Source organism: Macrotis lagotis, chromosome 2 (assembly GCF_037893015.1).
Source record: "Macrotis lagotis isolate mMagLag1 chromosome 2, bilby.v1.9.chrom.fasta, whole genome shotgun sequence".
Lineage (NCBI taxonomy): Eukaryota > Metazoa > Chordata > Mammalia > Peramelemorphia > Peramelidae > Macrotis > Macrotis lagotis.
Genome location: NC_133659.1, coordinates 164,484,009 through 164,501,490, shown reverse-complemented (window position 1 = coordinate 164,501,490; position 17,482 = coordinate 164,484,009). Strand labels below are relative to the sequence as shown.

The window sequence follows — 17,482 nt, the reverse complement described above, 5'->3', positions numbered from 1 at the left end:
CCCGCCCCGCGCTGAGGCGCAGGGGCCGGGGCGGGCAGCGCTAGGGCTCCGCCCTCTCCTCCCGCCGCTGCGGGGCGGGGGCCGGAGCCCAAGCGGGGAGGCAGCCGGGTGGGGAGGGGGGCGGAGGCGGCTGCTGGAGGACGCAGGTGAGGAGGAGACCGGTGAGCTGGGGGGGAGGGGGAGGACGGGGAAGCGGGGTGAAGGGGGGGCGTCCGGACTGCATGGAAGCCGAGATGAGGGGAGGGATGGGGTGAGGAGGGGACGGCCCGACCCCTGCCTGGGGGTGGGGCACGGATGAATGGAGAGGACCGGGGACCGAATCCACGGTGGGACGAGCAAGGGCAGCGCCAGAGGGGCCTGACCATGGAGCGACGGAGGCGGGGTGGGGGCTGCGGCCGGAGGGCAGACGGGCCGAGGGTCTTTGTGAAGGGCCTTGGGAAGGCACCGGGGAGGGTGAGCCGGGGTGCGGACGGACGGACCCCTTCTTGGTTAACCCTCGGTGTGCTGCTGCGGCAGCAGCATCCTGGGGCGGGGCTGCCTGCCCCCTCCTTTAGCACAGCCCTGGACTTGGCTGAGGGCGGGGCGGGGCGGGGCCGGCCTCGGGCCCGGGTGCTGCAGAGCCCGGCACCGCCCTGGAGAGCTGGCAGCCCCCAGCCCCATCCTCTCAAGGCAACGCCCACCTCCCTCCCTACAGACTGGGCATCAGAACGGGTGGGGGGGGGTAGGGTAAGGGTATCCAGGACGAGGCCGCATTCCCTTTAGGCATTTAAAGGGGGGGGTGCCCAATAGGACCAATCTCCACTCAGTAGGCGCTGCAGTTCTAATTAATGACTAATAGAGGCTAATTTGATTTCAATGATCTCTCCATTAACCGGGATTGCCGCCTCTCAGCCTCGAGACGACTGGGGTTCACCCTAGTGTTCAGCCTGTGCCCATCTAACCTAGAAAAAATGCTGGTTCTTCTACCGAATTTGCTGTTTCTATTTTTCTTTTCACTGTCTTTCAGGTCTCCAGAGCCGCAGTAAGGTGACTCTGAAGGGTTGGGAGCCCCTTGTTTTCTCTTCTAAGGATCTCCCCATCTTCCCCTAGGCACCATGCTTTCCCCACAACGGGCCTTGCTCTGTAATCTTAATCACATTCATCTTCAACATGTCTCCCTGGGCCTGCACCTGTCTCGACGTCCAGAGCTCAGAGAAGGACCCCTGAGCACGCCTCCACCTCCTGGAGACACAGGGGGCAAGGAGAGTGGCGTACCCTGTAGTGGGACCTTGGTGGATGCCAACTCCAATAGTCCTGCAGTTCCCTGCCGTTGCTGCCGGCAGCATGGACCAGAACTGGAAAATCGTCAAGGGGAAACAGAAGAGGAAGAAGAGGGGGTGATATCCCCCTCGGACCCTGGCTGCTCATCTTCACTCAGTACCTGTTCAGACCTCACCCCTGATGAATCTCCTGTCTCTGTCTATTCCCGTGACTTCCCTCCAGAGGAGGAAGTCCATCCTCAACCTAGCATTATCCCTCTGGATGAAGGCTCTCCTCTGACCACCGGAGGTCCTGATTGTAGCCCAGACAGCTTTTGTTGCTCCCCAGATTCTTGCTCTGGAACCTCCTCCCCTTCTGTCACTGGCCTAGACTCCAACTGCAATGCTTTGCCCACCTTCCAAGACAATAACTCTTCAGTAGCAGGTGAAGAGGGAGAGGGAAGAGAACAGAGTCTCCCTGCCACTGAGCTCCTTGAACAGGCCTTGGAGACAGACAATGAGAAAATTGATGCTGGTGGGAAAACTGGATCCGGCTGGAAAATCATTCCCAGTTGTAAAATTAACCCTGACTCTGGCTGGAAAACTGACCCTGAAAATAATGACCCTGGCTGGCAACTCAATGGGAATTTGGACTCTACCTGGAAAAATGGGACTGAGAATACCGACTCCACTTGGAAACTCGCTGAGAAGAATACGGATTCTAACTGGAAAATTGGCCCCGGATACACCGACTCCTCTTGGAAAACTAGCTCTGAGAATACCGACTCCAACTGGAATACCAATGCTGGGAAAATTGAAGGTGACGTCAGTGGGGAACCTGTGCCCCACCGGACAATCACATCCTTCCACGAGCTGGCCCAGAAGCGGAAACGGGGATCAGGGCTTCTTCTCCCCCCGCAGGTCAAGAAGGACAGGAGTGACTGGTTGATCATCTTCTCCCCAGACACAGAACTGCCTCCCAGTGGGGCTCTGAATGGCTCTCCCGCCCCTCCCCGAGAGGTCACCACCTTCAAGGAGCTCCGTTCCCGAAGCCGGGCCCCACCCCCCCCAGTGCCCCCCAGGGACCCCCCAGCTGGCTGGGCCTTAGTCCCACCCAGGCCTCCACCTCCACCAGTCCCACCTCGAAGGAAGAAGACCCGCTTGGGGCTGCAGCCCATTGCTGAAGGGAGGTCCGGGGATGATAGGCCTGGCAGCCCAGTGGCCGCTGAGGATGTGCCCGTAGGGAAGGAGGCGGCCCAGCCCGGGGAGCCCCCGGACACAGAGGGTAAGGGGGTTTCCAGCTTTGGGGGGGGGGTGGGAGGGTCGAGGCTGGCTGGGAAGGGCCTGGATGTTGGGGGGGGGGGGGCAGATCCAACCCGAACCTCTCCCATCTAGGAGCTTCTAGAACCTCTCCTTCATGTGCTGCCCCACTGTCTCTTCCCCACCCCAACTTTTCCGTTCTTGTCCCCCCTCCCCTTTACCGGGGCCCGGGGAGAGCTCTGGGAAAGGGGAGTCGGGGTGGCGTCCTAAGGGAAGCGGGACTAATGTTTTGCTCCCCTCTTTCTCCTCGCCCTCCTCGCCTGGCTGCCCGCCCCGCTGCCCCCGCCCGCCCCGCACCTGCTCTCTCCCCGCCGCCTGTAGCTGGCCCCCTCCTCCTCCCTCGGCCCCTGGTTTTTCGGTTCTCGGCCGACGGCCGTCCGCTCTTGGAGGGCGCGGGGGCGGGGGGAGCCGGCTCCCTGCTCTTGGCCCCGCTGGCTGGGTGGTCCGGCCCGGGGCTGCGCCTGCTGGGGGGCCCGAGCCCCGCGGAGGAGCAGCTGCTGCCCGTCCGCCTGTCGCCCGTAGGGGCGTATTCGCCCCCGGCCCGGGGGACCCTGCCCTGCCTGGCCAGCCCCGACTTGGCGCTGCTGCTGTCCCCGCTCTTCCCCAGAAGCAGCACCTTCCCCTCCGCGGCTCCCCCACCCCGCCAGGTAGCCGCCCCCCTGCCGCCGCCGGCCCGGCCGAAGGCCCCGCGCAGACCCAGGAGCCCGCCGCCTCCGCCCAGGCAACGTAAGACGGACCGCGCCCGGCCCGGCGCCCCGGCCTGGGGCCCTGCGCGGCCCCCGGGGCCCGGGCAAGGCAGCCGCCCCGGCACGGCCCAAGCCCGTAGCGGCCCCCTGGGAGTCCACAGGTCCCCGGAGTCCGGGCCTCGCCCCACCTCGCCGGGGGAAGGACGGGGCGGGGCGGGACGGGGCGGGGCGGGCCTAGGCCGGCCCCGGCCTCCGCGGGCCCCGGCCCCGAGGGCCCCGGCCCCTCCGACCCCGGCCCCGCCGGCCCCGGCCCCGCGGGCCCCGGCCCCTCCGACCCCGGCCCCGCCGGCCCCGGCCCCGCGGGCAGGGAGGGCGGAGGGCCACAGAGGCGGGTTTGGGCCCGGCCTTTCCCGTTCCCAGCCTCCCCCCTCCCCTTGTCTCGTCTCCCCTCCCCCGCTGCTGTCTGTCTGTCTGCCCTTCTATTGGCCCGGCTCCTCACGTGCTCTCCACGCCCCGGGGCACCGCCCCTGCCCCGCCCCTGCCCCGCCCCCAGAGGGCCAAAGCTCCTCCCCGTCCCGGCGGGAGGTAAGCCTTGCCCTGGACTTCCGGGAATAAAGAGGGGGGGGGGCCGGAGCAGGAGGAACAAGGACCTTGGAGTCCCCCATGGGGCTTGCTAGCTTTGAGGGGGGAGGGGTCCAGCCGACCTCTAGGGCCACCTCTCCGGGACCCCTTGTCCCGCCGGCTCCCTAGCGCTGCCCTCCCCCATTCCCCAAGGAGGCGGGGGGTCGCGGTGTGCCTCATCTGGAGGGTGACAGGGCGTCCCCCTGCCAGCCTGCCCCGGGCTCACCCTCCCAGAGCACGTGCACAGAAGCTGCCTAATAACTCTGTCCCCCCCCCCCCCAGTGCGGAGCTCCTGGACTTTTGCCGGTGTCCCTGGGGCCCAGCGCCTGTGGATGGCCGAAGCCAAGCGGGGACCTGGCCAGCTGCAAGAGGAGAAGAAAGGTAGTGACCTTGACTCGAGCTCCCCCCGGGTCCTCACTGCCCCCGGAAAGGCTGGGGTTTTACATTTTTTTAGGCTTTTTTCGAGGCAAACGGGGTTAAGTGGCTTGCCCAAGGCCACACAGCTAGGTCATTATTAAGTGTCTGAGGCCACACTTGAACTCAGGGACTCCTGACTAGAGATCTCATACTCCCCTTCTCCATCATCTCTAGTGCTCTATCCACTGCGCCACCTAGCCGCCCCCAAGGCTGTTTTTTAAGGAAGTTGTCGACAAGCATAGAATTGGGTCTTGCTTCTTGCAGATCAGCACATTTTCTTTTTCATGCCCTTTTCTTCCCCGAAGGCCTCCTGATTGCAGTTAGTGCCTCAGTGGACAAAATCATCTCACACTTTGGGGCAGCCAGGAACCTGGTGCAGAAGGTTAGTGAGACTTGGGGAGTGGGAAAGGGCTCTGCTGGGTGGGGGCCGGACCAATATGCTTTCTGTTAAGACACAGGGGCAGAGAGTGGGCATGGGTCTAGAGGAGGGTCCTACCTGGAGCTTGAGCAAGCCAGATGGGGGAAACTTCTCAGGACTGAGGGCACCGGTTAGTTGGCAGGTCTGTGATGGGCACTCTTCCTCTTTTCCTAGGCCCAGCTGGGGGATAGCCGATTAAGTCCCGATGTGGGGCATCTGGTGCTGACCACGTTGTGTCCGGCCCTCCATGCTTTGGTGTCTGACGGACTAAAACCTTTTAGGAAGGATCTCATCACAGGGCAGAGGAGAAGTAATCCGTGGAGTGTGGTGGAAGCCTCTGTGAAACCTGGTGAGGTGGGGCCCGCCCAGGGGCAGTGTGTCTTGAGGGGAAAGTGGGGCTCTGGAAATTGGAGTTGTGTCTGCGTTTTTGGAGGCGGGGGAGACAATAATAAACAGTCTCTCCACACTGTAGTATCACCTGCTCTGCGTCTCCAGGTTCCTGCACCCACTCCCTAGGAAACCTGTATAATCAGATCAGCCGACTGACCCCTCTGAGCAGCAGCCGAAGCCGGTTCCATGCCTTCATCCTCGGCCTCCTCAAGTGAGACCCCAACACCTGTCCCCCGGGTCTCCTGCTGCTGTGAGGCTCTCCTTAGTACCTTATGTAGGAGGTTCCAAGCAGACCCTTGGAGAGCTTTCCCACCCCCCTCTCCTCATTTGCTAATGTATCTCATATAGAAGACACAAGTGATAGACTCCCTGGATTTGTGACCAGAAGACAAATTAAAGTCTTGGAGAATCTCATGTTTATTTGCCCTGTGACTTTGGGGGAGTCTCCTTTACCTCTTTACCTGAATTCCCTCATCTATAAATGGAGAAAGTCAACCTCAGATGGTCTCTGAGGTCTCTTGCAGATCTGACTGTAACCCTGTGAGCTATATAGGTTTTCCATGGCCCCAGTTCTCTAACTTCTCACTTCTACTTTCTTTTTCAGCACAAAACAGCTGGAAATATGGTTTTCCAACCTCCAAGAGGATACAGGTTAGAGGGCTTGGAGGAGGTTTGGAGAGCAGAGATTAAAAGAGAGGGAGAGTACTTTCTTGGGGATGCTTTGAGAAAGATGGAGTGGGGAGGGAGAACCTTGAGGATTGGTGGGGCATTGGAAACACAACCTAGTGGTAGGGTTCAGGGTTATGTGTTAATGTGTGACTGTGATCTCATACTCCCCTTCTCCATCATCTCTAGGCCTCCTGTCCCTGTTGTACCTCCCTACAGCCTTCTTTTCACTGGCCCGAGGAGGCTGCCCTTCCCTTGCCACTGAGCTGTTGCTTCTGCTCCAGCCTCTGTCTGTCCTCACCTTCCACCTGGATCTCCTTTTTGAGCACCACCATCACCTGCCCTTGGGACCTCCCCATCCCCCAGCTCCTCCAGGACCACCACCTGCTCTGCAGCAAACAGTACAGGCTGTGTTGGGCTGGGGGGAGCGATTGGCTCAGAGCCTTCGGGGAGGCACAGGCGAGGCTCCCCAAGGTCCCTCTCCATCTAGTGGCTGGTGGGAACAGCTGACCCAGGCTTCCCGGGTCTATGCCTCAGGTGGGGTGGAGGGCTTCCCTCTTCCCCGCTGGGGTTCCCGGAAACAGAGTGCTCCAACTGAGATCACCAAGGAGAGTCCACTGTCTGGAGAAGAGCCAGTCCAGGGCAGACGTATGTGGCTGGGGAGACTGTTTGGGGTTCCGGCAGGGCCAACAGAGACAGACTGTGGTCCATTAAAGTCCAGGTAATTGGGGCAACCCACAGGTTGTTAATGATCCCTTTAAACCCTTAATGACTTTTACCTCCAACCATTTTCCACTTGAAGACCACTTGGTGACTCTTAACCCATCTCTTCTACCATTTCTATCTACAGATAGATGACATTGACATTAATTAATGTCTGTAAAAACCATTTGTTTCCTAACATGAGATTCAGTTATGAATTATTATAGGACATAGCTGATTGGGGCACACTGTATTTGCTTTGGATTATGGCCCCACAGTGAGAGGTCTGATGACTTTCCTAACCCAAAGTCACTTGGGACCCTAGAAACATCCTAAGGGAGCTCAGAACCTCCTTTCTGTCCCTAGTAGGGTCATTGACCCCTGACCCTATTGCAATGAACATTTGGCCTTTTAATGACCCTTCAACCTCTCCTCTCACACCAAAACTCCCAGTTTTTCCTAGAAGGGGGCATGGTGTGGGAAATGAGTTCAGTTGCTTAAACCTGGCCACCTTTCCAGGAGACCATCCAGCTGGCTGCCTCCTGCTGTGAGTGTCCTGGCCCTGGTGAGAAAGGGTGGCCCCTCTGAGCCAACCTCCCCTCCAGAAGAGCCTGAGGCCCCAGCCCCCACTGAACTCTCAATGCAGAGGTGAGGAGGAAAAGGGAAAGGATAATAATAATAGAGGCCTCAGGTTGGTCTCGCTCACCCTTATCTCTGTGTATCCTCACAGAACAGTCAGAGCCCTCTGTGATCACACAGCGGCTGGACCTGATCAGCTGAGCTTCCGGCGTGGGGAGGTGCTACGTGTCGTCTCTACTGTGGATGAGGACTGGCTCCGATGTGGAAGAGATGGGGCTGAGGGTCTTGTGCCTGTGGGGTACACTTCCCTCATTCTCTAGCCTTTCTCTCTTCCCTTCTTGTCACCTGGGAATGGAATGACCCTGGAGCATCCTTCCCCTCCTGTAAAATGAAGCTTACCAGAAGCATTTGCCCCATCTGTAAAATGGAACTATCTTCCTTGCCTCACTTGTATTTAATATGGAATTTCCCTTCCTCATACTCCTATCTGTAAATTTCCATCCATCCCTGATCTGTAAAGTGAAATTTGTTGTTTTGCCCAATCCCTTCTTATTGTAATATGAAGCTGCATTCTTTCCCTCCTCATCCTCTGTCCCCGGTGGTTAAGTGGAAATTCCTACATTGTCCTTATCTATGGGTAATTCTACCAATATACTCATCCCCATCCCTCTCCCTCCCCTCTTCATGTGGATAGAATCTTAAATCTGTACCTACCCCTTCCATTGGAATATATTTATTGAGCAATCATGGTGAACTTACATGCAGAAGCACTGACCTCATTAATGGGGGCCCCTTGGAGGCTTTCCCCACCTGTCTTGGTCCCAATAAAGTGTGGGAGCTAAGTTTTCTGTTGTCTTCCTTAGAACGGGACATGTGGGAACTGAATGCTGCCTGGGTTAAGGGGAAAAAGCCACCCCATCTCCGATAGCTTTGAGGGATCCACTGGCATTTCCAAATCTCCCCCACCATCTGCATACTCCTCAGCCTCAAAAAGGGGCTTGTCCTATAGCCTCTACAGAAATGCATTGGATGATAAAGCCAAGGCTAGAAGGGATCTCACAAGCCATCTCATCAAGTATGTCTACTCTCTTTGCTCCCCCCACCTTTGGCTTTTTACAGATGAGAAGTGAACTGGCATTTGAAATCCTACCCTCCAACCCCACTTCTTTCCTTTGTACCACTGTTCTTTTCTGACTGCTTTCTCAGAGAGGGGGATGCCAGAGACTTGTTCCTGGCCTTGGAGATGGTACAAAAGAAGAGGGAGATATACTGTGGGGGAAGGAAAAAAGAGGCACTGTTCATATAGACTGGAAAAAGATTTAGAGCTGGGTTTAGTACAGTAAAAAATGAGGGGACAATCCTGGTTGGAGCCTCAGGATTTATGCTGCTTACTGCCAAGATGTTCTTTTAGGGGTAGACTGAGTCACCAGGTGTGGTCATTCAAGGTGTCTGTCATTCCTTATCAACTTTATCACCAGATATTTACTGACCCAGATGCCCAAGATGATTTCAGATGTCCATATGTTTTCCTTTCTTCCCTGGTGTTTGAGAGAGAACACAGTGACACTCTTCATCAATACAGGACCCTTGGGGAGGGGGGAGAAGGGGAGAAGCCAGAGACAATACTTTACTGTATTATAAAGTGATAGCACTGAGGTCAACCCTTTATTAATACTTGTTCCTCCCCACCATATCCCTAGGGTTATGCAATCCCTCCCCTCCTCTTTATTCTTCTTGATTCAGACACCTAGATTTCCTTGCTTCCCCTACCATTCTGGGATCTGTGATATTGTGTATTTTCCCATGTTATAAGATGCACCTTAATTTTGGGGCCTGAAATTTGATAAAAAATTATTACATAAAGTTATTGAACTCAAGTTTTACTCATGAAATTCAAGGACCTTCTACTCATAGCTTTCGGGCATCTTTTGGGCAAGTCTGGTGTGTGGACACATACTTAGTCCATTCCATTTCATGGACCTGAAGCAACAGTTGTGTCCTCCTTTGAAATCAGTCACTTTTCCATCAGTAATTCTTCAGGCCTCCTGTTGAACCATCTTTGTGGACACTGAACTTATAATGGCCCATTGCTCTTCAATTCATCTCTTAAATTCCCCTCTCTAAATCAGGCCATTTGGTTGACTTGCCTCATGGCCTTCTGCTGGATTGTTTTCAGTTTGGTTTCTTCTTCCCGTAGCCAGTTTCGAATTGTTTCTCATTTGGACAAGGACCAAATTGATGTTTAGCAGCACGATTTCCATTCACTTTTGCAAACTGGATCACTTTGAACTTGGATTCAGCATTGTATGAAAATCTTTTCTGAGTCATTTCTGGGCAGAATGTGGCAAAATGTCACCTAACATACCAGAACCAAATGCAAAACAATGAATGCAAAGACCAGCACAAAAAAAAATGGGAAATGCAAATAGAAATAGTTGCAACCACTGTAGAAGATGCTCCCAGTTTTTAGACCCCAAATTTTTCAAAAAAGGGAGCATCTTATACATGAGAAAATATGGTATTCACCTCAATTCTATTCTGCTCATCCCTGAGCTCTGAATTATTTTCCTCCCCCAGAGGGATTGGTTCCTATGGCACTAGGGAAGTATGGTTAGAATAGCTCTTTGTAGTGCTATATCAGGGGAGCCCCCAGATGGAAGACTAACCTTGAACTATTAGCTCTAGAAATGCAAAGGTAGGACTGAGCAGTCCTAAACTTTAAGTTACTAGCTGTAGTTTCAAAGAAAGGAAAATCCTCCTGGGGCTTTCCAAATCTTCATACCTCCCTAGCTACAGTTGATTAGAGAGCTGTCCCTGGAGTCAGGAGGACCTGAGTTCAAATCTAGTCTCTGACACTTTCTAGCTCTAGGCAAGTTAAGTAACTTGCCTTGTTTGTAACTTGTTTGTATCAGTTTCCTCATCTGTCAAATGAGCTGGAAAAGGAGATGGCAAACCACTCCAGCATCTGCCAAGATGGGGTTACCAAGAGTCAGACTCCTTAATTCCTCTGTAAGAGGCACTACTTGGTACATCTGGGTTTTCTTTACTGAGCCATAGAAACATCTGCACTTTGGAAGCTCATCACATCCTTGGATGACTACTCACATTGGAAGTACCCTCCACCCCATAGCCTCTCCCTCACCTCCATTTTAAGGCGTATACCCAGACCAGACATGTCTTCAGTCCTTTGCAGACTGCACTCTTGACTCTCTGGACTTTCTACTATACACTTTCCATTCCCTCTTTTTACTTTTAAATAGTAGAATGTAAGCCCCTTGAGGGCAAGGACTGTCTTCTATTCATATTTTCATTGCTTACCAGTGTCTGGCACATAGTAAGCCCTTGATAGATTCTTGTTGACTTGAGTTACCTCCATTCCCAAGTTAAAGTATATAATAACATAATTCAATTGGTTCTTTGTGCTTCTGTTCCTATTTAGTTTTTTGACTTCCCTTTCTTAATATAACCCCACAGAATAGAATTCTTCTATTCAATGAGCATTTAAATTAAATTGCATTTACTGAAAAAAGATTGAAAGCAAAAGGAGGAGCTTTAAGAATCCTCAGGTCATGGAGTTCCATTGCTCTTAGGGGCTTATTTTCTCTTTCTTTCTTTCTTTCTTTTTTTCTTTCTTTCTTTCTTTCTTTCTTTCTTCCTTTCTTTCTTTCTTTCTTTCTTTCTTTCTTTCTTTCTTTCTTTCTTTTTTTCTTTCTTTCTTTCTTCCTTTCTTTCTTTCTTTCTTTCTTTCTTTCTTTCTTTCTTTCTTTCTTTCTTTCTTTCTTTCCTTCCTTCCTTCCTTCCTTCTTTCTTTCCTTCTTTCCTTCTTTCTTTCTTTCTTTCTTTCTTTCTTTCTTTCTTTCTTTCTTTCTTTCTTTCTTTCTTTCTTTCTTTCTTTCTTTCTTTCTTTCTTTCTTTCTTTCTTTCTTACTTTCTTTCTTACTTTTAGATTTTTCAAGGCAGTGGAGTCAAGTGGCTTGCCCAAGTCCACACAGCTAGATAATTATTAAGTGTCTGAGGCCGGATTTGAACCCAGGTACTCCTGGGTGCTATATCCATTGTGCCACCTAGCTGCCCCAGGGGCTTATTTTCAAACCTTCTCCCCTCCCCCAAATCTTCCACATTTGCTTTTATTGACACACTCCAAAGCATTTTTACTAATATTGCATAGTCTCACAATCACAGTTTCACCATCATCACACCTATTCTCAATAAGAGGTATTTTCCTGGAGATCCTTCCTGGTCCTTGCTCTCCCCCACCTTCTTTTCCCTCATTTCTTGCTCTGCTTATCTACTACTACTGCCTTTCCTCTGAGATTATTATCTATTTTCTTTTTTTGTTTCATTTTATTTGGTATTTTTTAATTTTTAAATTTAATTCTCTTCCCATCCCCCAATCACTGAGAAGCCAAGAAATTTCATATCCATTTTACATAGGAAGTCCTGCAAAACATTTCCAAATTTGCCAAAAAGAGAAGAAAAATAAGTTTAAAAATAAGAAAAAAAAGAAAAATGTTTAAAAAGAGGAAAAAATGAGTTCAGTTTTCACTCAGAAACCATCAGTTCTCTCTCTACAGGTGGATAGCATTTGTCATCATGAGTCCTTTGGGATTGTCATGCATCTTTGTGTTGATCAGAATTGCTAAGCTTTTCACAGTTGACTATCACTGAAATATTGCAGTTACTGTGTGCATTGTTCTCCTAGATCCACTCTCTTCACTTTTCATCGTTTCATACAAGTCTTCCCAGGTTTTTCTGAAACCATTCTGCTCATCATTCCTAATAGCATGGTAGCATTCCATCATATTTATATACCATAACTTTTCCAGCCATTCTCCAATTGATGGATATCCCTTCAGTTTTCAATTCTTTGTCATCACAAAAAGATTTGCTAAAATAATTTTTGTTTTTATGGGTCCTTTTTTTTTTTTAGGTTTTTGCAAGGCAATGGGGTTAAGTGGCTTGCCCAAGGCCACACAGCTAAGTAATTATTAAATGTCTGAGGCTGCATTTGAACTCAGGTACAACTCAGGTACTCCTGACTCCAGGGCTGGTGCTCTATCCACCACACCACCTAGCCGCCCCGGGTCCTTGTATTTTTTTCTTTGACTTCCTTGGTATAGAGAACTGGTTAGTTAGTATTACTGAGTCAGAGGGTATGCACAATTTAATAGCCTTTTGGGCATAGTTTCAGATTGTTCTCCCATCCATCTGTGTTCTATCCTTAAGATAATCTGTATCTTATATGCATAAACTTGTTTAAATGATGGCTCCTACCATTAGAATGGAAACCTCTTGAGGGTAGGGATGCTGTCTTTGCCTTTATGTCCTTGGCACTTAGGATGCTGTCTAGAACATTTGTAATTCAGATATTTCAGTCATGTCTGATTCTTCTAGGCAAAGATACTGGAATGGTTTGCCATTTCCTTCTCCAGTTCATTTTATAGATGAGGAAACTGAGGCAGAGTGGGTGACTTGCCCAGGGTCAAGCAGCGAGTAAGTGTCTGAGGCCAGATTTGAACTCAGGGGCTACTAGGTGGCGTGGTGGATAGAGCACCGGCCCTGAAGTCAGGAGTACCTGGGTTCAAATCCCGTCTCAGACACTTAATAATTACCTAGCTGTGTGGCCTTGGGCAAGCCACTTAACCCCATTTGCCTTGCAAAAAACCTAAAAAAAAGAAAGGTCACCAGATTTGAACTCAATGAAGATGAGTCCTTCTGACTCCAAGTCCATTCTTCATGATTCCATTTGGGGATTTCTTGGCTTGCCATTTCCTTATCTATTCCATTTAAACAGATGAGGCAACTGAGGTAAACAGGGTGAAATGTCTTGCCTGGGGTCAGTCAGCTGGTAGGTGCTTCAGGCCAGATTTGAACTGGGTCTTCCTGACTCCAGGTTCAGAACTCTATTCACTGTCCTTGACACCTAATTGCCTTTTTCTGGCACATCGTGTTTAATTAATGGTTGACTGAATACTGGCTATCATTGATAACCACCATATTGCTGGCTCCCGTGACTATTTTCTTCTCCAGTTTTTAACTAGTAGTTAAGTAAAACCTGTCATTTGCCTTCTCATTATCTTCTGCTATTACTTCCTATCAGGCCTAAGAAATCACCATTTATCAAAAGCACACTGTCAATTCAAATCTTGAAGAATAAGAAATTCTCCCAAAGAGAGAGATGCAAAGGAAGGATTCAACCTTTTAGGAATCTCACACATGGCTTTCAAATGAACTTAATCCCTGATTAGCTGTTTTTTATGATTCCCCTATGAAGGGCTTACAGGGCAAGAAGGTGGCATAGGGAATATAGCACACTGGCTTTGAAATCAGGAGGACCTAGGTTCAAATATGACATCAGACACTTAGTAGCTGTGTGCCCTTGGGCAAGTCACATCACCCTGTCTGCCTCAATTTCCTCATCTGTCAAATGAATGGAGAAGAAAATGGCAAACCACTCCAGTATTTTGCCAAGAAAACCCCAAATGGAGTTACAGAGATTTGGACACAACTGAAATGACTCAACATAAATTTCTACAACAATTCTATGTCACCTAAAAATATAGAAAATGCAGGAGAGAAAACCAGTAGAAACTGTTTAGTGGAAGTTGCTGCAGAAAGTATATTCTGTGACCTTTTCAAATTCACTAAGAGACTTCTAACTTCTTCACCTTAGACCTCTTGGTCTATAGTGGATAAATAGAATTTATTGTGCTGAGGGGACTTCCTAAATCATCTAATACAATGCATGCCCAAGATAGCAGTCCCAGCAAGTGGTCATTTGGGCTCTGCTTGAAGGAGGGAGTTTCCATCTACCACCTAAGACAGTCCATTCCATGATTAGATGATTGTAATTGATTAAAAGTTTCTCTCTGACTCCAAACCATTATATTCATTTTAGCCCTCTAAAAAAAAATCTAATGCTCATTTATAGGATAATCCTTTACACAGTTGATTTTTAAGCTAATATGTCCTTAGTTAATCTCCTCTTCTTCAAGATAAATATCCTTAATTCCAGATGTGCTTGTTTATCTATGTCTTCCCTAAAATGCATCGGGTGCAACTAGGTGGCAGCGGATAGATCACCAGGCTTTGAGTCAGGAAGACTTGTTTTTGTGAGTTCAAATCTGACTTCAGAAACTTACTAGTTGTGTGACCCTGTTTGCCTCAGTTTCTACACCTGAAAATGAATTGGAGAAGGGAATGTTAAACTACTTCCAGTATCTTTGCCAAGAAAATCTCAAATGGGGTCTCACAGAGAGTTGGATAAGACTGAACTACTGAAAAGGTACTGCTCAGAATTGAACAGTTTTCCACAATTTTATCTAATCAGTAAACAGACATCTTTATCTGATAGCCATGTCACAGAGCTAACAAATCCCTTAAATATTGTTCACAGAAGCTTTTGTCTAGTCTTGTCTTCTGTATCCTAATTTGCAAAATTATTTGATTTATTTATTTGATTCAACTTCTTATTGTAGGCCTTGGAGATCTTTTTAGACCTCTGATTCTATCACCTAACTTTTTTTTTTAAGACTGGTTCCATATCTTGACCAGGCTAGAAGTACAGGATGCTTCTCATGGGTCAGATCCCATTTACTGATCAGCGGGGACTCTGACCTGTTCACTTTCCAATCTGGGTCTGTTTGACCCTCTGAGACAATTTGGTGTCCCTTTTCCACACCTAGGGATTCTTTATATTGATGCTGACCTTAGCATTAATAAGTTTAGCACCCTATTATCATAACCCCCTGCTCCTCAGAGTTCCTATGATCTACTGGTCCCAGCTTCTGCAAGAACTAGGATTACAAATATGTGCCAGCATGCTGAGCTTATTATTGAACATATTATCTATCTATTTCTTCATAATTGTCAGGAATACTATCTATACCTTCATTCAAGCCATTGATAAAAATATTGAACTGCACAAAGTCAAGGACAGATTCCTATCCTAGAGGTCCCCATGAAAACTTGCATGGAGACATTTGAGAATAATCATTCAATCAGTTCAAAATTCACCAAATGGTACTGTTATTTGGCCTATATCTTTTCATCTTATCTAAAAGAACAACAGGAGAGAACTTGTCACATTTCCTTGCTGAAATAACATATATTAAATCCAAAGCATTCCCTTGATGTCCAAATTTAGCTATCTTGTTAGAAAAAGAAATAAGGTTAGTCTGAGGAAGCTATGCTGACTTTTAACAACTGCTACTACACTCTTATCCTCTAACCCTTGTCCTAAGGGAATGGGACTCTCCATATTGGTAGTGATAAATGTCCTGCCCTTCTATTCCCAGCCAGTCCCCCACTCTGGGACTGGTAAACCATCAAGTCCAGAGTTTTGCAAAGACTAGAAGTCAACCTCATCATCTATCATTTGCAGATGGCACCCTTTCTCTTTTTTTTTTTTTGAGAATGTGGTTCATACTTGTCATTTTCTAGTCTATTGGTGCCTCCTTGTCTCATTCTTTCAAAAATCATCAACAATACTTGTTGCTCTTTTAGTGGCCCTGGATGCAAGCTTGGTGGTGTGAAACCATTTTATTGGTGAATAGACAAATTGGTTTTGGCTTATCTTTTCAGTCTGATTTCACATTTCTTTTCTTTGTGCACTAAATGCTCCACTCACAATTGATATTTCCCAACACATGTCATTCCATCTCTTTTTTCCATCACTCTACAGGCTGGGATCCATGCCTGGCTCTGTCACCTTCCTCACCTTCACCTCTTGAGTCTTTTGAACCCTCTAAGTTTCTGCTCAAGAGCTGTCTCCTTCCAGAGAGCTTTCCTGATTGCCCCACTCCAAATCAGATTTTATTTATTTTGTATATCACCTATATTTATTTATCTGTGGCAACAAACCTCTTTTGCCTCCTAGTAAAATGTAAGCTCTTTTGGGAGCAGGACTGTCTTACTTTTCTATTAGTATCTCCAGCCTAGCACAGTAAACTCTTGATACAGGCTTATTAATTAGGCACTAGCACAACAAAGATAAAGAAAGATATTATCCCTATCTTCATGGAATTTATGAGTTATGACATATCCACAAATAACTGTAATGCACAGTAGGTTATGACAAGTTCAAGTTTAAAACATAAAGTGTTCAAGGAAAATATAGGTGGAAGACAAGTTACAGTGAGGAGGATAGGGGAAGAGGTAAGATCTAAACTGAACCTTGAAGGAAAAGTAGATTTTTGACAGGTTTGAGATAAAGGAATGCATTCCAGGTCGGGGGGGGGCAGATTTTACAAATGCACCGAGGCAGATGATAATAGGTAGAGTGTGGAGAGGAGATCTTAATCCTTCCTAGCTGTAATTGTAATAAAGAAAATTATGTAAGCAAAATATTTTAAGTTATATGTAATAATAATAATAATAATAATAATAAAAATAAATGTTTGTCCTTCATTCTTGAAGAAGACCATGACATCAGGGAGGTGAACTATGACAAGCATATGAATTGGATTTGAGTGAGGGGGTGCTGTGTAAGTCACCAGACTCACTTTCTCCTCCAGAGCCATCTGGGTCCAATGGCCAGATATGAATCAGGACGACTGGAGATGGCCCTGGATGGTTGTGGAGCAATCAGGGTTAAGTAACTTACCCCAGTTCACACAGTTAGTAAGTGACAGAAGCTGGATTCAAACTCCTGTCCTTCTGATTCCAAGACCAGTGCTCTATCCACTGCACCATCTCAATAAAGTATGCATGAAACTCTAAGAAATTCATAGAAATTGAAGTTAAAAATGATAAGAAACAGAGTGGCAAAGTGAAGAGAGAGCTGATTTTGGAGCCAGGAAGTTTTGGTTTCAAGACCTGCAGGTTGACAGACAGGGTGAGTGACCCTAAACAAGTCAAAACTGCTCAGTGTTGGGGCAGTTAGCTGGTGCAGTGGATAGAGCATGGGCTCTGGAGTCAGGAGGACCTGAGTTCAAATCTGATCTCAGACACATAATAATTGTCTAGCTGTGTGGCCTTGGGAAAGTCACTTAACCTAGTGTCTTGCAAAAACCAAAACCAAAAACCAAAAAATAAATGCTCAGTGTTCCAGGTTAGTGGGGGCCACCTCAAATAGAAACATAGCCACTAAACTGTACAAAAGGATCCTTGCAGGTTGCATATTGATTACATATTTCTTTTTTTTTTTTAAATATAAGACCAATCCCCAAAACTGCTGGTATGAGACTGTCTTGTCATTGAATACCCTGCCCTACATGGGGGTATGAGGGTGGAATTGGCAAGAATGGGAAGAAGCTGTCAGTCTCCTCAGTTTTCTTTTGAGTATTCTTTGACACCTTTTTCAGTCTTCAAGTCACTTCAGGTGCTTCTAGCTTCCAACTTCAAGAGAGAAGATGTAAGAGGTTAACACTCTAGGAAGACATAATAGGAGCAGACAATCTCCATCGTTTCCCTATTCCCAGCTTGTTACACTAGGGGATGTGGGG

General features: G+C 48.5%; 1 protein-coding gene across 2 annotated transcripts; it reads left to right on the top strand.

Moving 5' to 3' along the window:
• Positions 1 to 103: 103 nt before the first annotated feature.
• RUSC1 (RUN and SH3 domain containing 1) lies at positions 104 to 8,193 on the top strand. 2 transcript variants are annotated; one of them, XM_074223301.1, is made up of 10 exons: positions 104 to 146; positions 1,007 to 2,523; positions 4,148 to 4,246; positions 4,588 to 4,664; positions 4,875 to 5,049; positions 5,196 to 5,301; positions 5,695 to 5,741; positions 5,946 to 6,477; positions 6,978 to 7,106; positions 7,189 to 8,189. In XM_074223301.1, exons 2-10 carry the CDS (start codon positions 1,095 to 1,097, stop codon positions 7,355 to 7,357), a joined length of 2,763 nt encoding a protein of 920 aa, XP_074079402.1. In that variant the 5' UTR covers positions 104 to 146; positions 1,007 to 1,094; the 3' UTR covers positions 7,358 to 8,189. The 2 variants fall into 2 exon arrangements, with proteins under 2 accessions (XP_074079402.1, XP_074079403.1); XM_074223302.1 differs by lacking the exon at positions 104 to 146 and adding an exon at positions 2,880 to 3,284 and having other exon boundaries at positions 798 to 2,523; positions 7,189 to 8,193.
• Positions 8,194 to 17,482: the final 9,289 nt, after the last annotated feature.

Coding starts and splice junctions, on each gene's coding strand:
- RUSC1 (XM_074223302.1), top strand. CDS start 1,095: ATGCTTTCCCCACAACGGGCCTTGCTCTGTAATCTTAATCACATTCAT. Junction 5,742..5,945: donor CAACCTCCAAGAGGATACAG/GTTAGAGGGCTT, acceptor CATCATCTCTAG/GCCTCCTGTCCCTGTTGTAC. Junction 7,107..7,188: donor ACTGAACTCTCAATGCAGAG/GTGAGGAGGAAA, acceptor GTATCCTCACAG/AACAGTCAGAGCCCTCTGTG.